We start from the raw sequence: 23,636 nt of genomic DNA, 5'->3' as shown, positions 1-23,636 counted from the left end.
AAAAATAAAGTCTTCAGGCCTACATTTCTCAGTTTTCATTCAGAGGATGCCACAGGGCATCCAGGAAGGAGAGTAAGAGTGGGCGGGGGTTAAAGGAAACCGACCAATCAGAGGAAGACTTGCTGCAGCATGCATGATGAAATTGCCACGTAGAAGACCATCTGTGCGCCTGTGAAACATTTGTCCTAAAGTTAAACTCCCCGTTCCTCCTGCTGCTTTTCTCCGGTGGTTATGGTGAGGTAGCATGCTGCTGTCCGTGCTGAGCTGGCTCTGCTCCTCTCTGCTGCTCTCTGTCAGCGGTGGAAAACTGCCGGAAGCCGAGGTGCAGATAGAAGTCCTGCACAGACCTTTCCTCTGTCACCGCAAATCCAAGTACGGAGACATCCTGCTGGTCCATCATGACGCCTACTTTGAAAACGGGACCCAGTTTCACTCCAGGTATGTGTGGTGACTTTTTTTTTTTTTTTTACACGACGGCCTACCCTCCCTGCTCTGATAGGGAGGGGCGCGTGAGCACTTGTGAGGCTGCGCACAAGTTGTGCTCAGTTTCTTCAAAAAGTCACATAACTAACGCTTTTGCTGTATCATCTGTTTTTATATAAGCTTATACTGAGCTGTCTCTTTAAAATTCTTTCCGTTAAACAAACTGTGCGTGCCTGTCGGGCTCCTTTACATTTGTGGCATCTCCTTGGTGACGCCTTTGTTTTTTCTTCAAGAGTCACGTGACGTATAAACGTTTAAAGGGTCAGTTCACCAAATAAATATAAAACAAATGTAATCCCTTTGCTCCAGTGGGTTTAAGCTATGTGAGTTAGCCATCTCTGGATCTTATTGAATATAATTTGTAGTGAAAGACTGAAACAAAAAAAACTTTTTAGATTAAATAGGCCGTTAGAAAGCTCGCCACTGTTATTTTAAGATATGTTTTGGGGCTTTTCTTATGCTTTTATCTGTAGAGGATAGTATGGAAGCCCATTTCCGCCAGTTAAAAAAAATAAATCTGTTAAGTCATAATTATAAGATACTAAGTCATATGAGATACTATCTTATTTTAATGAGATACCAAGTCAAAATAATGAGATACTATCTTATGATAATGAGATACTAAGTCACAGTTATGAGATACTAATTCAAAATTATGACTTAAGCTAAATTAAAAAAAAAAAATTATTATTATTATTATTTACTTTTCCTTTTTTTTTTTTTTACTGGCAGAAATGGGGATAAGAGAGTGGGGTAGAGTTGCGGGAAAGGGGCTGTTCACATACATGTGGTGCGCCTTAACCACCAGGCCATCTGCACCCATCACTGATGTTTTGATACCTGTGAGTCCCTCAATACCAGGATATAACATTGGAGGCTCTGGGGCCAGCCAAGTGAAATTTAACCAGAAAAAGAGTGAGGGACCTGGATGCAGCCGAGGACCTCCACTTCATACCAGAAGTCTGACGAGCGCCCCCATATCTTGTCTTCTAATACCGGAAGTCACTTGAACTGAACGTCTTCTTTGTTGTTGTCTTCACGCATTGGGGCCATATTAGTATAGGCAGGTCCGCCACATAAGAAAATACAAGTAGACAAAAATACGTGAGTTTTCAGACTAACAAGCACAGCGGTTACATAACATTAGTATTGATAAATCGATTTATGATCCAAACTCAACTATCACTTTGCACAGACATGATAAGCAATGGGAGTTTGGCCGGCTGGCCAGACGCTGATGTCACCGCCATGTTGCCAGAGGCAAGTCTGCTACGTCATTCAGTACAGTAGACAAGGATTGTGCAAGTTATCTTCCTTTTATTTTGCAAACAGGAAGTTGTTTATAACTCAGCTGTGCAGAGTCCAATCAGACTCAAACTTCCTGTGTTTATGGACAGTCCATGCCTGCATACATTTATGTGGTCAGTTTTAGCATACATCATAGCGCCGCCTAGTGGTGATACAAAATGTCAAGGTTTACAGTACAAAATACTGTTTCAAGACAATCCAAAATACCCACATCAAATTAGCGTCAGGAAGGTTTGAAGAGGTGGATTCATGTCTGTGCAAAAATCTGTGACTTTTCGTCAGAGGTTGTGGTGGCAAATGAAAAAGTTGCCTTTTGGTCTCGCCATAAATATTTGAATGGTCATAACTCTGGTATACATCATCCTATCTAAGACAAATTCCATTTGCTAAATAACCGTCCAGACCACAACACATCCATATTGAAATTTTGATTAATTGTGCCGCGCCACCCTCTGACAACAGGAAGTCACTGCTCCTGAATTGCTGAATTTGGGCCCAGGCCTATAAGGCTCACCCATGATGCCATGTCTGCTCCGCTACCTTTTAATTAAAGCAATCAGCAGCACAGTTTTCATTTTGTGTTACATTAGCTAAAAAGTATTGTTTGTAAAAGTCTTTAGAATTTAGCCTCGAAACAAGGGATTGTTATCTTTCATTTCTTATGTTATCACTTATTATTCTGTTACTTCAGAGCAGATCACTTCCATTTATCCTCCATGTCCATGTTTATCCTCCAGTCGAACACAAGGAGACAAGCAGCCAGTGTGGTTCACTCTGGGGATCAAAGAGGTGATAAAGGGCTGGGATAAAGGCCTGCAGAACATGTGCTCAGGAGAGAAGAGGAAGCTCATTATCCCTCCAGCTCTGGCCTATGGAAAGGAGGGGAAAGGTACTGTGGCTCTGTCTGTATGCGCTATCCAAGCTTTTCTGCATGGAACAGTGAATTTTTATTATGACAACATACATAATTTATTTATGTATGTTACATCTGACTGCCTTATTTTGAATGGCCGTCTAGGACTCAGATGCTGAATGGGGTTTCATTCAGTGGCATTAGTCAACCTTTTTACTCAGCCTGGAGCATGTGAACAGTTCTGTGCTTTGTTCTGGTAAGCACACACTGCACTAACAACTAACATCCATCTGTTTTTTGCCTAACATTTAGCATGAAAACAACTTTCTGAATGACTTGTTTAGCACCACTAGTGTGCCTCTAAGCTTCTCACTATTTAACACAGCAGGTTTATGGATGCTGAGTTCTAGTTGACATCTCGTTCTGTGTTGTTGTCCATGTTCAGGTAAGATCCCACCTGAAAGCACCCTCACCTTTATTATCGAGGTGCTTGAGATCAGGAATGGACCAAGGTCACATGAGTCCTTTCAGGAGATGGACCTCAACGATGACTGGAAGCTCTCAAAGAGTGAGGTAAAAGCAAGGGATGTGTTGATTATGTTGTCTTGTTTTAGATCTTTGTTAAAGTTAATACTCTTAGATTCATGCTATGGGGTTTATCTTCATAAAGATGCCTTCTTCTTAGGGAAAAATTCAATAAAGATGGCTTTTCAGTATGACAAAGTGCAGAGATAAAACAAGTAAGTGACCTGATGCAGTGCATGTAAAAAGTGTTCACCCCTTGGATGTTTTACCCTTACACCGATTTTTGGCAAAAACAAAATCCCCAAAAATCTCTTCAATGTCAAAGTGAAAATAGATTTCTACAAAGTTATGTCAACTAAATGAAATACTTAATGTTAAATAAGTGCATAAATGTTCATCCCCTTCAAGTCAGTATTTTGTAGAGTCCATGTGGATAGGTCTCAGTCAGGATTTAACATCTCGACACTGAAATTTTTACTTCATTCTTCTTTGTAAACTGCTCAAGTTCTGTGAGGTTGCACTGGGATTGGGCATGAACAGCCCTTTTTAAGTCCAGTCACAAAATCTCTTTTGATTAAGGTCTGGGCTTTGACTCAGCCACTCCAGAACATTCACCTTGACGTCGTTAAATCACTCTCAGGTAGCTTTAGCTGTATGCTCCAGGTCATTGTCTTGCTGGAAAATGAATCTTCTCCCAAGTCATAGTTCTCTTGCAGACTTAACACGATTGTCTTCCAGAGTTTTCGTATATTTTGCTGCATTCATTCTACCCTCTACCTTTACAAACCTTCCAGGACTGGCGTCTTAGAAGCATCCCCACAGCATGATGCTGCCACCACCGTGCATCACAGTGGGGGTGGTGTGTTTGTGGTGATGTGCAGTGTTTGGTGTCTGCCAAACAACATATGCCTTTTGGTGAACTGAGTTTTCTTCATCAGTGGCTTTCTCTTTGCCACCCTCCCATAAAGCTTTGACTGGTGAAGAACCGAGGCAACAGTTACTGTCTGCAGAGTCTCTCCCATCTCAGCTGCTGAAGCTTTAACTCCCTCAGAGAAGTTAAAGGTGTCTTGGTGGGCTCTCTCACTAGTCTCCTTTTTGCACAGTCACTCAGTTTGTGAGGACGACCTGATCTAGGCAGATTCACACGTGCCACATTCCATCCATTTCTTCAGGATGGATTGAACTGAATTCCAGGAGATGTTCAGTGTCTTGGAATTTTTTTTTGCATTCATACTTTTCAATAATGCTTCCTCTGAGTTGCTTGGAGTGTTCTTTTGTCCTCATGATGTAATGGTAGCCAGGAATACTGATTAACCAGTGAATGGACCTTCCAGACACAGGTGTCTTTGCACTCAGGTGATCCCCATAACACTTATTGTGAGACTACTAGCACCAGTAGGCTGAAGCGCTGTTCAATTAGCTCAGTCACTTTAAAGTGGGTGAATAATAATGCAGTCACTTAAATTATCTTACATATTTTATTTAATTGACATCAGTTTGTAGAAATCTGTTTTCACTTTGACATTAAAGAGTTTTTTTCCCAATTTTTTGTAAAAAAAAGCCACATTATATTGACTATGATTGATTTATAAAATCATCAATCATTAAAAGGCCAAAACATTCACACCAAGAGGGTGAATACTTTATTATAGGCACTGTATATAGAATGATCATGAGATTAAACTAATCATATATATCCATAGACATTCACACATCATGGGGCATGACACAGCAGTAGGGTTACTGCAAATGCAAAAGCTGTTTTTTTATATTTGATCATATGGCCTCTTAAACTCTCTGCCTCCATCTGATCCTCTCCACCAGGTGAGAGAATACCTGAGGAAAGAGTTTGAGCGTCATGGCTACCCTCCGAACGACACTCTTCACGAGAACATGGTGGAAGATATCTTCACCAAAGAGGACGAGAACAAAGACGGCTTCATCTCTTCCAGAGAGTTCACCTACAAACACGATGAACTCTGAAGGGTCTTTGTGTGCCAAAATGCTCTCAGTCATTCAGATGTCTTGCCTTCTTAAAGTTCATGGTGGAAAGTACTTCTTCTGGTACTTGTTGAGTGTTTTACTGAGACTCTCAGGTTAGCTAATGTCTGTATGAAGATTTGCATAATAGGACTTCAGCCACCAGCATTGTTTGTGTTTTGTAAAGATCATTTACAGATGTTAAAGCATCCTGTTGCACATTTAGATTTGAGAACTTGATTTTTATTCCTCTTTTATTAATATCTTTTGTGAAACTGCATACAGATTTTCCTTGTTCTATTCTTTAAAAAAGAATGAAGAGTGAATGCTTGTGTCAGAGTATCTTTGGGCATGAAATGTAAAAGGATATCCATTTCTAAATTTCATTTCCTTTTTATATGATTAGATTAATTGAATTCTCAGTTTGAAAGAAAACAAATCAATAGCCTACACTAGTGGAAAGTGGAAAATATTGATCGGTGGAATGCAGAGAAAAGCAAAAAATGTTCAAAAGTAGTAAAAGTAAGAAGGTACCTAAAGCAGGCTTTTTTTACTGACTGGGCTATGTGTGTTAAGTCATGAAAATGTGAACTTTTTGCTCACTTTTAACATAAAACTCATTCTTAAAGAGTACACTGGGTTCACTGTCTCAAGCAATATTTAGACATTTACAGAGCATTCAGAAAGTATTCAGACCCCTTTCACTTTGTTCAGTTTAGTCATGTTGCAGACTGATACTACAAATGTTTAAATTCATTTTTTCTCTCGTTAATCTACACTCAGTACTCCATAATGACAAAGTGAACACTTGAATATCACATTGACATAAGTAGTTAGACCATGTGCAGCAACACTTGAAATTTAGCTCAGGTTCCTTTCATTTTCTTGATTGTTGCTGGGGTGTTCCTACACCTTGATTGGAGTCCACCTGTGGTCAATTAAGTTGACTGGATGTGATTTGGAGAGGCACACACCTCTCTATAGAAAGCCTCACAGCTGACAATGCATATATGAGCATTGCAACTTTCTGCAGAGCCCAGAGATTTGGGAAGGCTACAAAAAGTTCTGCTGCACTGAAGGTTCCCAAGAGCACAGTGGCTTCCATAATTCTCACATGGAAGAAGTTTGACACAACCAGGACTGTTCCAAGAGCTGGTCATCCAGCCAAACTGAGCTACCAGGGAATAAAGCTCTTGGTTATAGAGGTGACCAAGAACCTGTTGGTCACTCTAACCGAGCTCCAGAGATCCTGTGTGGAGATGGGACACCATTCCAGAAGGACAACCATCACTGCAGACTTCCACCAATCTAGGCTTTATGGCAGAGTGGCTAGACGGAAGCCTCTGGTTGCTGCAAAGCAGGAAGAACTCTCAGAATGTGAGAAACAAGATCATCTGTTCAAATGAAACCATGATTGAACTGTTAAATTCTAAACATTATGTCTGGAGGAAACAAGGCACCTGCCAATACCATCCAGGGAAGAAAGGTGATGGTGGCATCATGTGTTGGGGGTGTTTTTCAGCTGCAGGGACTGGGAGACTGGTCAATGTTACAGTCCCCTCCAAAAGTATTGGAACAGTGGGCCCAAGTCCTTTAATTTTGCTGTAGACTGAAAACATTAGGATTTGACACAAAAAGATGAATATGATGAAAGTGATCAACATTTCAGCTTTAATTTCCAGGTATTTACATCTGCATCTGATACACAAATTAGAAGATGGTATTATTTGTAATGGAACACCAAATTCTTAGGTGAGCAAAGGTATTTGAACAAAGAGACTTAAAACAGTCTAAAGTGAATAAGACTTGTTTAGTTACAAATCTTTGTCTTGCAATACTTGCATCAAGCCTGTGACCCACTCAGATCACCAAACTTTTGAATTCTTCATTTGTGATGCTTTTCCTCACTTTCACTGCAGCCTCTTTCAGTTGTTTGTTTTGGGGGGTTATTCCCTCCAGCCTCCTTTTTAACAGGTTAAATGCATGCTCTATAGGGATTAAGTCTGAAGGTTAACTTGGCCAGTCTAAAACCTTCCACTTGATGAAATCCTTTGTTGTTTTGGCAGTGTGTTTTGCTGCTTGATGAAGGATCTCCCAATCAGTTTGGTTGCATCTTTCCTTAAATTGGCAGACCAAATGTTTCTGTAGACTTCTGAGTTCATTTTGCTGCTGCCATCGTGTGTTACACCTTCAATGAAGATTAATGAGCCGTCCCAGAAGAAGCCATGCAAGCCCAAGCTATGACATTACCTCCACTGTTTCACAGATGAGCTTGTGTTTGGGATCATGAGCTCTTTCTTTCTGCAAACTTCAGTCTTTCCATCACTTCAGTAAAGGTTCTTCTCTGTTTCATCAGTCCATTAAACTTTGTCCCAGAATGTTTGAGGTTCATCTGTGTACTTTTTGGCAAATTCCAGCCTGGCCTTCCTATTCTTCTTGCTAATGAGTGGTTAGCATCTTCTGGTGTAGCCTCTGTACTTTTGTTCACGAAGTCTTCTGTGAACAGTAGATGGTGATACCTTCACTCCTGTCCTCTGAAGATTGATGCTGATGTCACTAACAGTTGTTTTAGGGTCTTTCTTTATAGCTCTCACAATGTTTCTGTCATCAACTGATGCTGTTTTCTTTGGTCTACCCGTTCAACATCTGTTACCGAGTACACCAGTGGTTTCTTTCTTCTTCAGGACATTCCTAATGGTTGTACTGGCTATGGCCAATGTTTGTGAAATGGCTCTGATTAATTTTCCATCTTCTTTCAGCCTTGCAATCGCTTGTTTTTCACTCATAGCACAGCTCTCTGGTTTTCATGTTGGTTACACCTCTAACTACTAATGCAGTCTGCACAGGCAAAACCCAAATTTGACACTGAGTGTAGACATTCAGCGCTATTTATTGTGTGAATAATAAATGTAATAGGACACATCTGGGCAACAAAACACACCTGTCAGTCACATGTTCCAATATTTTTGCTCACATGAAAAATAGGTGGGTTCAAACAAAGGAAGCTATCTTCAAAGCTGAGAATCAGATCCAGATGTTAACAGCTGGAAATAAAAGCTGAAATGTTGATCTCTAGTCTCATATTCATCTTTTGATTTCAAACCAAAATGTTTTCAGTCTACAGTAAAAATAAAGGAATTGGCCTCACCGTTCCAGTACTTTTTGACGGGACTGTATACACAGCCATGACAACACAGGAGTGGCTAAGGGGCAACTCTGTGAATGTCCTATAGTGGCTCAGCCAGAGTCCTTACTTAAACCACAGCCTACATCTCTGGAGGGACCTGAAAATGGCTGTCCACTGATGGACCCCATCCATCCTGACCGAGCTTGAGAGGATTTGCAAAGAATGGGAAAAAAATTCCCCAATCCAGGTGTGCAAAGCCAGCCATATTCAACAAGACTCAAGGCTGTAAATGCTGCAAAAGATGCTTCAAGTACAGAGTAAAGGTCTGAATACTTATGTCAATATGATATTTTAGTTTGATATTTTCTTTCAATAATTTTGCAAAGATTTCTAAAATTCTGTTTTCACTTGTAGATCAAGAATAAATGTTTTTTCAACTGTAGCATCAGCAACTTATCAAAATTGAAACAGGTGGGGGCGCAGGAGGCCAAGCACCTAGGTTGCACCCCATACAGTCAGGTCGCTTGGCTTCTGTCCTCCACTCATTCATCCCCATGTCTGACTCTATCCACTGTGTTCCTCTGTAAATAAAGGCATAACACCCCAAAATAAATCTTATAAAAAATTGACAAAGTAATGAAGCAGCAGAAAGGTTTATAAAAATGTTCTGCTTAATTGAAATGCTCCTGATGATTTTGAAAGCTGTTATGTAAACATTCAAAGGCTGAATTGTTCAGCTCTGATCTTCTGTCTAAGTGCAGATAAGCTGTGAGCTGTAAAACTAGTCTTTCTATTGTAAGCATTTTCATTCGTCTCAGACTTACAGATTCTCTTTGAAAGATCAAATCCAGAGACAAGGTCAGAACAAATGTGCCTGCTGTTATTTAAGAGAGTGGCTGTTTTTTAGATATTACACATGTGAGTCTTGAATCAGAAAATGTTCCCACAGTGCCAACGAGAATCCAGACTGTCCTGTTTCTGTAGCTCTGGGGCTTAGCTCTTACACACAAATACATCAACACTTCACTCAATAGTCAAAGCCTTGCTCTGTTCAGGCTAGAATCAAGGGCTAACTTCTGTTTTACAACCAATTTGGTCAATAAAGTGAGGACTTTATTTTATCAAAATACTGTAGTTTATTTTTTATTTTTTACACATTGAACCAGCAGGTGGCACTGTCTTCACAGGTGTTAGTTTTGGTGGATACACTGGGAGAAAGGAAATGGTACACCTCAGTTATTATCTATTCATAGCAGACAACACCTCAGTGTTGATTTAGACAGGTGCATTCCCATGAACCTCACACATCTTATATAAAAATCATCTAAAACATAGAAAAACTAAAAGCACCAACTCATGTACAAGGGTTATAAAGCTGCATGTGTAATTGAGGGGTTACAAAAGATTCACCTGTATTTCTTTGCTTTTTCACTGAGTTTATGTAGGATTTACTTCGCTAAATAACAGAGCATCTTAGTAACAGGGTGATATGATCAAAAGTGACATTTTCAGAGGATTGTTTACTCAAACATTAGGAGAAAGCCTTGTAAAAAGATTGTTAGTGCACGTCTAATAAAAGCCTTCCAGGAAGTAATTCTAGTTTTTTCTGAGTGTACTATCAATCTCAATAAGTGACCAAATATTAGAGTGTTTTTGTATTTTTAATTGCAACTTAAAGGACTGGTTCCCAACCATTTCTCCTTAAAGTCTCCTCAAGACCCAAGTTAATAAAAAATATATATGTTGCTGTCCAAAATTGACATAAATTTTCATTTTCATTAATAAAAACCCCACAAAAAATGGTGTAAATTTGCTGTTCTTACCAAAAGATCTTTGCATGAACAATTTAATTGTACACATCTAAAAATCTTCTCCTCCAAAGATCTTTGGTGCCCTCCCTTGGGGTTCCCGGACCTTAGATTGGGAGTCATTTACTTAAAGGGGATATATTATACCCCTTTTAAGACAAGTTTATACTGGTCTTAGTGGCAACAAAAACATGCCTGTGAAGTTTGTTGTTGAAAAAATACCCCAGTATTGGACTTTCGCATGTATAAAAACCCCTAAAAATGTCTAAAAATGTTACTCAGGTGTCTGACTCTGCCCCTGACCCTGCCCCTCTGAGGAAATAGATATGGCTTAATGGATCAGGAGAGGAGAGTGGAACTTTCTTTCAAACGGGGAGGGACAACCGAACCATCTGAGAACGGCTTGTTTTAGCACACATTTTCTGAAAGGTGGAGAAGGAGACGGGGCAAGGGAATGGATTGTTCTGGTATTTGAGGGAATGTGGACAGGCCAGGGGCACAAAATTTTGTTAGAAAAGTCTGAAAGTCTGTATAATATGCCCCCTTTAAAATCTCAGTCCCAATACTTCCCTAGCCCTTTGCACTTACAGTAATCCTTCCCATGTGTTTTGCGCGTTCACAATTTGGGGTTTGGGATGATTACCTTTGGGATGATTGCGAACCGGGCCTTTTTGTCTAACACCAGTGCCTGACCTCATAAATTCTCTACAGAATGAATGGGCACAAATTCACACAAAACCACTCCAAAATCTTGTGGAAAGCCTTCCAAGAAGAGTGAAGGCTGTTATAGCTGCAAAAGGGGGGTTAACTCCATATTTAAGTACGTAATTGCAATACATTCATTGCAGTCCCCATTGAAGTAAAGGTCAGGCAGGCAAATGCTTTTGTCCTTATAGTGTAGCTAAGAAATACAATGTAAATTCTCGATTTGTGCCTAAAAGCCGTAAAAGGATGCCAATAGCTCATGCAAAAGGGTCTTAGAGGGTTGTCCCATTTCATAGGGGAAGATCTCACCACTACCCCTTGTAAAACTCTGTTCAGAGGGGTAGTCAAAAACAAAGGGTAGGGGGAAAATCAGTGATGAGGCTGAGCCTTAAAGTGCAGCTTTATGAACTAACAGACCATTACATGTCTCTCAAACACCTCAGAGAAGTTGTGGCTCTTAATGTAGTTACAGTCCTGTTTACAAACTGTGTGAGGAGTCATGTTAAATATAGCTGCTGAAGGACACTGTCCTGGTGTGTGATTATGAGTACGAGTAGGGAGAGCCCTCCTCCTCACACACATTCAAAACATTCCACACTGGAAAAAGCCAGAGGTCACATAGTCAGAGAAAGGCGGGACGCTGTTTGACACTCACATGTACCCACACATTCACACAAATACACTAAACACAAACGGCACACATGCATGGAGAGCCTGCATCCAAATGAGTCCACTGCTCTCACAGAGGAAGAGGAGAAACTGTTGAGATGTGTGGGGGATGAAGGTGACTCATCTGAGGTGTGTCCTCATCCCAGGCGGTTTGGCATTCACTGCAAAGGAGGAAAACAGGAAGAAACTTAATGGTTGGTCTTAAGAGTCAAGAAGAATGAGAACAAACAGACGGATGTGTTGTTACCTCTGTTTTCTTTGCTGGGGTAGATCCGAGGGAAAGGCTTGAATTCATCAGGAGGAGGTAAATCTTCTACTGGGTGAAACTGGAACTTGGACTCAAAATCATCTGCTAAAGAAGATTTACAGAAACGGATTAATAAGTGCCTAGAAATACAGCCAAACTGACTCAATAGACGAAGAAAACATTTAATGTCACAGTAATTTTAAGGGCTTCAATCAAAACAATAACAAAAGACATATGTGGAAGCAGGCTGCTCAGCTCCACCCACCGGTGTAAATGTTGGCTGCGTTTTTTTAGATTTAGGACAAGTTTCAGTCTTTGGACAAGGATATATTTAGTTTAAGTCAAATTTTAGTCCTGTTCACGCTCCATAGATTTACTCTAGTTTAAGTCGATGAAAACTCAAAAACAGGGGATGCATGGCGGTGCAGGGGTTAGCACTGTTGCCTCACAGCACGAAGGTTCCTGGTTTGAATCCCCATTGGACAGAGCCTCTGAGGAGTTTGCATGTTCTTCCTATGCATGCATGGGTTCTCTGTGGGTTCTTTGGTGTCCTCCAATAATAATAATAATAATAACTTTACATAAATAGCAGCTTAAAAAACAGACATTTACAAAGCGCTTTAAGAGACATAGCAAAAGCAAGAGCTCGTGGATTCACAAGACATACAAACTAGCAATAAACCAAACAGAAAGTCTTGATAACCAAACAGAAAGTAAAAAAATAATAATCATAATAATTATAATTTAAAGGGATGATATTAAGATGGCCATGGAAGGAACAGTCAAGGATAAAAGAGAGAGCAACAAAACGAATAAAAGAGTGATTATAAAAAGTTAAAGGAAGTGTCATATAAAAGCAATTCTGTAAACTTGAGTTTTAAGGAGTGGTTTAAAAGACGTTACTGAATCTGCAAGCCTTATCTCCTCAGGCAGGTCGTTTCAAAGTCGAGTGGCCCTGACAGCAAAAGCCCTCTCCTTTAGATTCGAGTCTCGACTTTGGAACGACCAGGAAGCCCCCGTCCAAGGATCTAAGGCTGCGTGAAGGCTCATAAGTGGTCAGCATCTCAGTGATATAACCTGGGGCTAAACCCATAAGAGCCTTAAAAGTGATCAGTAAAATCTTAAAATCAATCTTAAAAGTGACAGGAGGCCAGTGGAGGGAGGTGAGGATGGGTGTGATGTGATGCCATCTGTTAAAACCAGTTAAAAGCCTAGCTGCTGTGTTTTGGACCAGTTGGAGGTGGGAGAGGGATTTTCTGGTGATGCCAGGGAGAAGGGAGTTCCGGTAGTCCAGGCGGGACTGGACAACAATGGAAAGTAATGCTTGTAAAGATAACAAGTGACTCTGAACTTGCCATGAACGTGACTGGTTGTTTGTCGCTACATGTCAGCCATGTCATGACTGGCCACCAGTCTAGGGTACACCGGCTCTCATCCAGTGAGGTGGGATAGCCCCTTGTGACCTCAATATAGATATGCAGTATAAATAAAGGATGAATGGATGTTTAAAAAAGGCTGATTTTGCAGAAATTGGTGAGACACCTGCACACATGCAAAGATGACAAGCATTAAAAACAACTTCACAGAAATAACACTTCTCATTCTGATGGTTTTGTTTGCTTTAGCAGGTAATAAAGAGGTGTCAGTAATAATTTCAGTCTGTATCATAACCAGCTAAAACTCATCACAAGAGCTTTTTGTTTTTTTTTTTTTAAAGATTTATTTTTGGGCCTTTTCATGCCTTTATTTGATAGAGGAAGGGCAGTGGATAGACTCGGAAACAGGTAAGAGAGTGGGGAGAGACATGCGGTAAACGGCCACAGGCCGGATTCGAACCTGGGCTGCCTGCGTACATGGGTAGGGCATTAAACCACTCGACCATCTGCGCTCCATCAAAAGAGCTTTAAGGGTCTTTTTTTTTGTATTTATGCCTAAATTAATGTCAGTCATAAGATAGACTAGTCTTACCCAGGCTGTGCAGGTGTCCGTTCCTGAGACTTGATGGAGGCAGGGGTGGAGGAGGTGGAGGAGGAGGAATGCGGCTGGACAGCTCGGTAGAAGGGGAGCGCACAGGGGGAGCAGGGGGAGGAGCCAGCCGACCTCCACCTTTTACAATGGGTGGCAAGAGCAGAGGGGTCATAGAGTCGGTAAAAGACATAAAAACCACAATCAAGTCCAGTATGATCTCTTATTGCAATTCTTCAAAAAAGTCCAAATATATTTCTCGCAGTACAAAAACATTGATTTACGTAAAAATGCTAAGGGACAAAAAATTTGTTACACCATGCATTCTCACATACCAGGCTAGCCTTAATTACAAGCTAGAAGACTTTCCAGCCTATACTTTTTCAGGAATTTTCAAAGTTAAAAAAACAGCAATTACAACAAATATTTCTACTGGTGTTTTTTCACATAGACATTTCATGGAAACCTTTATTTCTGCTGTGCACAACTGCTTACATGAGGAATTGCTCAATACAGACGTGCTCTGCTTGGCGTTCACATACCTGCACTCCTGGGGACAGCAGGCGGCCGTCGAGTTGGGGCATTGCAGGGGTACGATGGAGGAAGAGATCTCATGGTTGGAGAGGGCACTGGGGGGACTTTGGGTGGTGGAGGAGGGCAATTGGGGGTGAAAGAAACTGGTAAAGGTGGAGGAGGAGGTGGGGGAGGAGGTCCCAGTGGACTGTCTCGCAGGATGGGGAACCTTGAAGGTTCAGAGATGACTGGGGAGGGGGGCGGAGGGTAGAAGCACCCAGAGGAGCGGTCCCCTGGCACAGCAGACGGAGACTGGAAAGGAGGGGGCGGAGGGGGAGTGGAGGGCTGGGAGATGGAGGAGTGCTGGATGGGGAGCCAGGTGGGCTTTGTGACCTGGGATGGAGGTGGGGGGGGGGGACAGGAGGGGATAGGTGGGGGCTTGTTGGTCGGACGGTCCTGGAAGGCTTGAGGCGGAGGAGGTGGGGGAGGAGCTGAGGGAGGGGCTGGTGGAGGAGGAGGAGGGGAGGAGGTTGGGAAAGGAGGTGGATGCTTGCTGCCGTGAGAGGGGGAGGGAGGAGCGGAGGATGATGGAGCAAGCGGGCGGTGAGCGGAGCTCCGGGCTTCCACTGTCCTGAGAGGCTCTGAGTCGGCGGGTGGGGGGGGATTCCACAGCGGCTTCAGGGAGGTGGAGGAACTGGACCGTGACACTTAGACAGACAAACACAGAGAGTAAGTTTTCTGGACATCAAAACACTGATGAAGGTAGAAGAAGAGCAAACATCTGGAACCAACCTGGGGTCTTTCCTGCTAAGTCTCTCTGTCCTATAGGTCTGAGGGTGGGGAAGCCTCCAGCAAAAAGTCCAGCCAAAGGGGGTCCCATGGGTGCAATCCCTCCTGATGAAGAAACAGCACTGCTTGATGCGTCAGCAGAATTAGCTTTGGGCTCTGAGGAACAGAACATAAACACATTTTTTAAAAAGATTGAAACAGTGGAACAGTGTCAATTGAATCAATACAACTTATTAAAGGAAGGATTCACTAAGAGCAGATTTGAGCCACTAACAGAACCTTGAATTGTGCATCAATAGCCCTCATTATCTGCACTATACACCTATTGCACATGAGGGCAATACATGAACATAATATCTCAAGAGCGCTTTGATGAATTTGTTCAAACTTTGCAAAAACATTCACTCTGATGCAAAAATGAACTGTTGATGTTTGTTATGTCAAAAGTCTAAGGTCAATGGGCCTAAAGGTTCATCCCTCTCTTTCCAAGCCATTCTTGTGAACATAGCATAGTAAGAAGACTTTTAGAAAAAATGTTCAAACTGCATAAATGTCCACCATGAAGAAGGATGAACTGATTACAACTGATTACTGATTAATAAAGACGGTTGCTGAAGGACAGTTTTAAGGACTACAGTGTTTGTCAGGAAGACTATAAGTCATCATCCGAAGCGCAGCAACTGAGCCTGTCGTTCACTAGATACGAGGATGATGACATTAAATTCAGTTGACTGTGTTGTAGTTCAATATAGTATGACGTTAGCTTTTTACTTTCGTCAGTTAGATTAACGAACCAGATACGATGCTTATATTATCAATTTATGAAGATTATCTTTATTAACAAAACGAGTAAGTTTTATAAACTTTTCACATTTCAAAAAACAGAGCTGTCTGTTTCAACTGGCAAGTCTACAAACATGTCACTGAACATGCTACAGTTCTCTAACAGGCCAAATGTGAATTATACTAAAAATACAGAATACTGTATGTTCCTGAGCTGACTCTTATAGTATATATGGCTCACTGCTGTATACAGTAATTTCCAGATAAGCTGCATCCTTATCTGCTAGTGCATTCCTTCCTGAAGTGCTGTGCATTTTTGTGAGGCAAAGCCTGAATACAGAGTAATTAAATGCCCAAATAAACTGTCTTTTTATTCAAATACATACTCCGGGGCAAACCAACATACAAATACACAGCACTATGAAAATGATTGTGAGTCACGAACATCTAACTGTATGTCTGTGTGAATAAACTGGTATGAATGTTGCTCTTACTATCAACAGCAGGGGCACTGCGGTCGTTGACCTGCGTGACTTTCCTGAGCCGGGTTCCTTTCTGGATGTCGGCCAGCAGGGCATTCCTCCCACCTCCTCCACCTCCACCAGACTGGAGCTTAGGAGGCTCAGACGGACACTGTCACACAGAGGGAAAAAGGAGCTTTTACGTAACTTTGACCAGTGTGTTTTTACCTTACATGTTCTGGTCTACCTCAGGATACTCTTGTTCCTGAAACATCTTTGTACACATGCAACTTTGAAGATCTTACTCTGTGCCTTGTTTTGTTTTTATTTTCCAGGGTTTTGGTCTATGTTTATTTTGTTGTGTTTTATTTTCTTTTCTATTGGTTACCATAAACCATAAATAAAGTGCTAAATTTTACTTTAATGATCCACTCACTTACATAAAGCCCCTCTGAGGTGTTTTACGAGTATTCAGACCTTTTACTCACAGTTGAAGCGCTTATGCAGCAATCACAGCCTTGTCTTTTTAAATATGATGCAACAAACTTTGCACACCTAGATTGGTGGATCTTTTTGCCATTCCACTAGCAAATCCTCTCAAGCTCAGACAAGTTGGATGGGGACCTTCGGTGGACAGACATTTTCAGATCTGCAGCTGAAAAACATCCCTGCAGCATGATGCTGCCACCACCATGCTTCACTGTTTGGATGGTACTGGGAAGGTGATGAGCGATGCCTGGTTTCCTCCAGAATTAAGGTCAAACAGTTCAATCTTGGCTTCATCAGACCAGAGAATCTTGTTTCTCATGGTCTTAGAGTCCTTCAGGGGGTTTTTGGTGCAAATTCCAAGAAAGCTGTCATGTGTTTTGCACTGAGGCTTCTTTCTCACCACTCTGCCATAAGGCCCAGAGCAGTGGAGGGCTGCAGTGATGTTCATCCTTCTGGAAATTTGTTCCATCTCCACATATGATCTCTGGAGCTCAGTCAGAGTGACCACCAGGTTCTTGGTCTCCTCTCTTACTAAAGCCCTCTCCCTGATTACTCAGTTTGGTGACCAGCTTTTGGAAGAGTCCTGGTTGTGCCAAACTTCTTCCATTTGAGAATTATGGAGACCACTGTGCTCTTGGGAACCTTCAGTGCAGCAGAACTTTTTGTAGCCTTCCCCAGATCTGTGCCAGTCAACAATCCTTTCTCATGATTGGGTACTGAGCTCAGATTCATTAGAGCAAAAATGAATGTAGCATCAGGCTGCAGCATAAAAACATTGATAAAAGTGAAGGGGATCTGAATACTTTCTGAATGAACTGTAAGCCCCAAGGGCAAACAACACCCTCAGTGACAAGACTGATTATTTTTATACTGTGATAATTAATATCTAAACCCGTCTGGTGCCCACCCTGAGGCATGGGTAGGTGCCAGACGAGGCGATTTACACACTGAAGAAATAACTTTTTTTCACATGTATTCACGATGAGTGGCACATTCAATGATAGTAGGATGGCTTTTTTTGCCAGAAAAAAAACATATATAAGTAAAGGAAAAGCTTAGCAAAGATAAAAGTCAAACTGGGTGTCCACAAGGGGTACTGTAATTGATGCTACGGCTCTGACCCATTTCCAATTTATACCCCTACCCCTTGATTTTGAGTGTCCCATGGCACCATTATGCATTAAAACAACAATAAATGAAAATATTAGGTTGTTTTTGTCATTTCCAAATCATATTTACAAAGAAACTGCTGACATTTTCACACCTCTTGAGCAGCTGTCTCATTGATGATTTGAAAGGCATTCTGAGAAATTTCCCAAAACACTTGGTAAGGAGTGTACCTCTGGAAAATCTCCTGCTCTTCTACTACAGCATATCTGAAATCTATTACAGGGAGAAAGCCCTTTCAGATGAACTGTCTCGTTTTGAAATGGGTCGCAGACAGAAATTTTACCTTTGAGCTTAATTTATCATCCTTTCCGGTATAAGTCCATGATATTATTGTTTCCGCCATTGGGTGAGTACATTAGGAAGTTAGGTTAATGTTTGCTTAAAGGATCTGTGGTTTTTGTAAAATTCTTTGGCTAAATGTCCTCAAAACTTAACTTTTCCTCTTCTGTGGTGCCAGTGTAGCTCTGTGACAAACTGACCTCTTGGTGACCCTTTGCTCTTGCTGCAGGATGAGACATAATGTTGATATAGTGATGATTTTCAACGAGGAGTCAGTGCATTGTGTTGTATTTTGAAAGAACCGGACATTCTATGCTTGTGACTTCCTTTTTTGTAGCTTTCTGATAGACCGGTATCGCAGTTTGGCAGCGGCCGGCGCTGAAAATAGACCTGCAGCGTATCTCAAACGAAGCGGAGCAAAGTGGCACTCCAGGCACGGGCCACTGCTGATTTGGAGAAAGTTAATATATGAAAGTTTCATTTCTTGAATTACATCACAGTAAAAAAAAATTCATGATGTTAAAATGTTTTGAGACACACCTACAGTATATACAATATCAGAGTAGTCGGGGATAATGACCAACCTTGGAACAGGGGATGCTTAATTGGCAGTTCATACTGTTTTCTGACATACTTTTGGAATTTAATCCAAATAGCATGTAGACAGCAAACAGAAATAAGCATTAGCCATAATCCTGCAGATTTAAGGTTTTATTTGATATAATCTTTTTACATGAGGAGATGGGTAGGGAACATATGCATGGCACTGTTATCAAATCAGCATCATTTTTGACACAGGATGTTAGAAATAACAGCACAAAGGTGCTTTTAAAAGCTTTAGTAAAGGCTTAATTCAGGAGGGTAAGGATGGTTTTGTCTGCAGTTAAAAGAATGTTTTTTTTTCATGCAGTTTGGTGCAGTTTGTCTTCGCTGTGGCCTTGTTTGCTGGCAGTGACCACTCATCTAACATGAGGACACTGTGCTCCTGCTGTGGAAACATAACACTCTGCTGCTACTGAGAGTCTGCTGTCCTGTCTGCTCTACTGTTTGTTTTAGTGTGTGTGTGTGTTTCGCCAATCAATAATGCAAATCCCTCACAGGTGATGTTGGCGGTCAGCAGGAAGGACACGAGCGAGCGTTTACAGTTGCATGAGAGAGTCTTACCTGAGGCAGGGCAGCGCTGGGTGGAGGAGGAGGTGGCGGGGGGGCCAGGGGAGGCGGAGGCGGAGGCGGAGGTGGAGGAGGGGGCGCTGGCATGCTGAAGCTTCAGATACCTACAGACACAGACACAAAGACACCACGTCAGAGGCTGCTTCTGTGTTAAGGGGCACTTCACTGACCTCCTACCCTCTTCTCTGATCAGGAAGTGCTTTCACCACCATGCAGCAAAACAGGAAACAGTGAGCACTCCATACTCTCCAAAGAAACCCAACACACACCCTCCCCTTTAAACCCTGTCCTCCTCTCCTTCCCACAATGCTCTGTTGCAGGACATGGTGGAGGAACAATGGAGCTTGTTGTGTGCAAAGTAATGGACCCCTGCCCCTCAGACCTTCAGTGTGGTAGAGTAAATGGAAAACACATTGAGGAAACTCCACAGGAAAATACTCCAGCATGCACGCTCATTGTTCTTTCTGCACACGTAACATTACTCAGGATATGTTGTTGTCCAGGAACAGCTCGTGTCTAGGATTATGTCGCCATGTTTCAGTCTCCACATGTTTTCAGCGGCTCACTCAGTAAGAGATCCACAGTGACAGACACTGAGACCTCCACCCAAACTCGGTGACATCATAAATTCTTGACGAGCTGTCTTCCAGAGACTGAAAACAGCCCGAGGTTTGTGCACATTCAGTTCTCTGCTGAATCTGCACATACCTCTTAAAGGGAACTTAATTAAACAGACAAAAGACCCTGTTTTCGTTCAGTATCTCCCTGTGAGTGTTTTGGAGTGTGCCTGCCATGCCTCCTGTGACCGTCTATGCATCTGGCAGACCGTCCAGTGTTGCTATTTCTATCCTCATATCTGTGTCAAGCAGGCACTGTGACACAGCCAGTGTGGGTCATTAAAGGGGAAAAGCTGGTCTGCTCCACTCTAAAAAACAGGTGGGCATCTCTCACACCACTTGTTCCTGGTCTTTGACCTGTTTAAGCCTCCCTGATGCAATGAAGATCTAAGGTGGCAGCTGCTGAATAAGCAAGAAATATCTTCACTTTTTATATAAAAATGTCAAATACTGAATCTGGCTCAATCTCAGAATTTCTCTAGTAATCTCCACTTTTTGTTGCATTTTGAGTGTCCACTATTTTGTATGTAAAACTCTTTTAAAATAACTAGTGAACTTCCCTTTTGCACACAGAGCTGGCAGTCTGTTGCAACAGCTATGTGTGAGTTCTGTTTTAAGTTATGGTGTTAAATCCACACTAAGCCCAACATTGAAACTACTTAAATTGTAACTTAATTTTCTTCAGTTTGGTTGCACCACAGAGATGTGAGGCAGATTTAATCTACAGTCAGGTGCATGTAAAAATTAGAATATCATGAAAATGTTCATTTTTTTCTCATAATTTAATCCAAAAAGTGAAACTTCCATTAATCCTAGAGTCATCTCATACAAAGTGAAACATTTCATGACTTTATTTGGTTAAATCTTGAAGGTTTACGGTTTACAGCTCACAAAAATCAATAATCCACAATCTCAAAATATTAGAATAACACAAAACATCGGTCTAAAAAAGGATTTCTACTACAGAAATGTTGACCTTCAGGAAAATTATGCTCTTTTATGCAGTCAGTAATTGGTTGGAGCTGAATGGCACTGCTGGGGTGTTATGAAGCCCAGGTTGCTCTGATAGCAGCCTTCAGCTCATCTGGATTGTTGAGATTCTCTATGGGGTTCAGGCCAGACCAGCTGGTTTCCAGACCATGGTCAGCAAACCAGTTTCTGGTAGTTTTAGCTTCACTCTGGGCAAGTGCCAAGTCCTGATGGAAAAAGAAATCAGACTCTCCATAACGCTTCAGAGCAGATGGAAGCAAAAAGGTACCTAAAATCTGCTGGTAGATGTCTGACAGCGTTGACTCTGGACTTGATAAAGGATAGCGGACTAACAGCAGCAGATGACATGGCACCCCAAACCATCACTGACTATGGAAACAGAAAACACTGGACTTCACTCATCTTGGATTCTGTGCCTCCTCTGATCTTCCTCCAGACTCTGGGACCCTGATTTACAAATGACATTCATATTTACTTTAATCTGACAACTGGACTTTGGACCACTGAGCAACAGTCCACATCTTTTTCTCCCTAACACAGGTGGACACTTAGAACATCTTTGGTTCAGGAGTGGCTCGATACTCAGAACACCACACTTGTAGCCCATGTCCTGGACCCATCTGTGTGTGGTGGCTCTTGATCCACTGGCTCCAGCCTCAGTCCACTCCTTGTGAAGCTCCCCTTTAAGTTCTTGAATCCACTTTGTCAATCCTCTGAAGGCTGAGTTCATCCCTCCTTTTCTTACTACACTTTTCTCTTCCAGTCAACTTTCTGTGGAGATGCTTTGATACAGACTCTGAGAACAGCCTGTCCTATCAGCAGTGACCTCCTGTGGCTTACCCTCCCTGTGGAGGGTGTCTGTGATTGTCTTCTGGATAACTGTCAAGTCAGCAGTCTTCTCCATGGTTGTGCTTGTGTAGAACCAGTTAGAGAATGAAGGCTTTGTAACTTTTGTGAATTGGACTTTTAGACAATATTCTAACAATATTGTGATTTTGATTTTCATGAGCTGTAAGCCATAATCGTCAGGAGTAAAACAAAAAAGTCATTTCATTTTGTATGAGATGAATCTTTAATTCATGGAAATCTAACTTTCTGAAGTAAATAACGTACCTGTATATATATGAACTCTGAGAAAGAATACATTTTTACATATACTTAGTTGTAACTTTTCACATCACTCTTTTAGTTGTACTTGTCTTTCAAGTCCCAAATTAATATTTTAGATAATATTTTCATTTGCACCAAAAATGCATGCTACTACGGTCCCGGACAGACATAAATCATTTACATTCTATTTAACTTTGTTTCCCCATGATAGAAAGTCTATTCCAATTACTTTCTCATGATCTCGACCTTTATATCATCACTGGTTGTCCTGTGACAGCGTTAATTTCTTGGACTTTGAAAATTGACTAATTATCGCTGAAAAGGAGAGTCACCTCAGATAATCAAGATAAGTAGACATAGATGTTGAGGACATGGGTAAAATCCACTCGTCATCACTGACATTGGAAAAAATAAAACCAATAAATTTATGTCCTCTTAGGGCTTCCGTACATATCCCAGAAAATAGGAATACAATACCTGCGTTCATTTCTACCAACTTTTTTATCAGTTTGAGCCAAATGAAAGGAAAATAAATACATAAATTTGGGATCATTCTGTAGTTATTTCTTTATTTCTCTTCACTGTTTGGCAGCAGTGCGTCAAAAGAGAACCAAACAATAAGAATAATGTTTTCATAACGTCTTACTGTTGACTTCTGTATTTTAATAGCACAGAAATATCCATTAGAGCTTACTTCAACTTATTCAAGCGCGCCTCATAACACATCAAAATTGAATGCCAAGCTTTATAGCTCTTTTTTTACATTTACATTTACATAAACATTTTAGGATACCTTAAAGTGAAAATGCTGAGTTAAACACAACCCATTCTACCCAGAACAGCTCTTGATGGGGTTTGAAATTTCCGTTTTTCCAAAATATTCACGCAGTTTCAAGGGGCAAAGTTTCCCACCGTCAAAATCAAGAGTAAATGAGTGAATAAGCCCGTTTTCTCACCTTAACGTAATATCTGAAATCCACCTGTTTGCTGAGAAGCCTTCAGAGGGATGGAGCACAGCAAACTGTCCTCATAGTGAGCTCCTCATAGCGGGCCAGAGAGAAAGTTTCCCAGTTATTTTTAGTCAAACGGGGACACCACGTATCTGACGCATAAGTCCTGACAACGTCCCCAAAAAGTTTAACCTCACAGGAAATATGAGTCCACGTCGGGAATGCTTCAAAGACATGAAGTGGTGGTCCTCCACAATGCTGTCTTTATACCTCGAGCTGTTTATTCCCCTGTGAGCGCGCGCCGCAGGAGCGAGGCCACACCTCACCGCCCTGGAGGCATCACGGGACCAATGGAGAGAGAGAGAGAGAGAGGGCGCTTATTGGCTAGGTGTCACTTTCCCTAACCTGGAATTACACCTGCTGCGGGATAAAATACAAACTGTGAAAAATTCATGAGAACTGGTTCGAAGAAGTCTCCACCAAGGACTCTCTGTGTAACGAGATAGCACAGGGTGGAGTTTTTCTTCTGTCAGTTGGACTCTTCCTCGTATCTATTTCATCAGCTGAGAAATGTCACATTACTCCCCCCTAGTGTTGGAAAGACGACACTACAAGTCATTTTTAAAACCTGTGCATTCAGGATTC

General features: G+C 41.6%; 2 protein-coding genes across 3 annotated transcripts; one reads left to right on the top strand and one right to left on the bottom strand.

The window, feature by feature from the left end:
* The first annotated feature begins 113 nt into the window (after positions 1 to 113).
* Positions 114 to 7,261, top strand: LOC121524523 (peptidyl-prolyl cis-trans isomerase FKBP14-like). The gene is made up of 4 exons (XM_041809951.1): positions 114 to 438; positions 2,529 to 2,680; positions 3,090 to 3,217; positions 4,994 to 7,261. The coding sequence occupies exons 1-4, from the start codon at positions 245 to 247 to the stop codon at positions 5,150 to 5,152; spliced, it is 633 nt and encodes a 210-aa protein (XP_041665885.1). The 5' UTR covers positions 114 to 244; the 3' UTR covers positions 5,153 to 7,261.
* Positions 7,262 to 9,392: 2,131 nt separating this feature from the next.
* wipf3 (WAS/WASL interacting protein family member 3) lies at positions 9,393 to 23,453 on the bottom strand. 2 transcript variants are annotated; one of them, XM_041809568.1, is made up of 8 exons: positions 22,998 to 23,453; positions 19,319 to 19,428; positions 16,250 to 16,388; positions 14,976 to 15,128; positions 14,213 to 14,890; positions 13,674 to 13,811; positions 11,706 to 11,807; positions 9,393 to 11,619 (listed from the first exon to the last, which is right to left on the bottom strand). In XM_041809568.1, exons 2-8 carry the CDS (start codon positions 19,409 to 19,411, stop codon positions 11,579 to 11,581), a joined length of 1,344 nt encoding a protein of 447 aa, XP_041665502.1. In that variant the 5' UTR covers positions 19,412 to 19,428; positions 22,998 to 23,453; the 3' UTR covers positions 9,393 to 11,578. The 2 variants fall into 2 exon arrangements, with proteins under 2 accessions (XP_041665502.1, XP_041665501.1); XM_041809567.1 differs by having other exon boundaries at positions 11,706 to 11,810; positions 22,998 to 23,451.
* Between the last annotated feature and the right edge of the window lie 183 nt (positions 23,454 to 23,636).

Source organism: Cheilinus undulatus, linkage group 16, assembly GCF_018320785.1.
Source record: "Cheilinus undulatus linkage group 16, ASM1832078v1, whole genome shotgun sequence".
In the NCBI taxonomy this organism is placed as follows: domain Eukaryota; kingdom Metazoa; phylum Chordata; class Actinopteri; order Labriformes; family Labridae; genus Cheilinus; species Cheilinus undulatus.
This window is presented reverse-complemented; position numbering and strand designations above follow the sequence as displayed.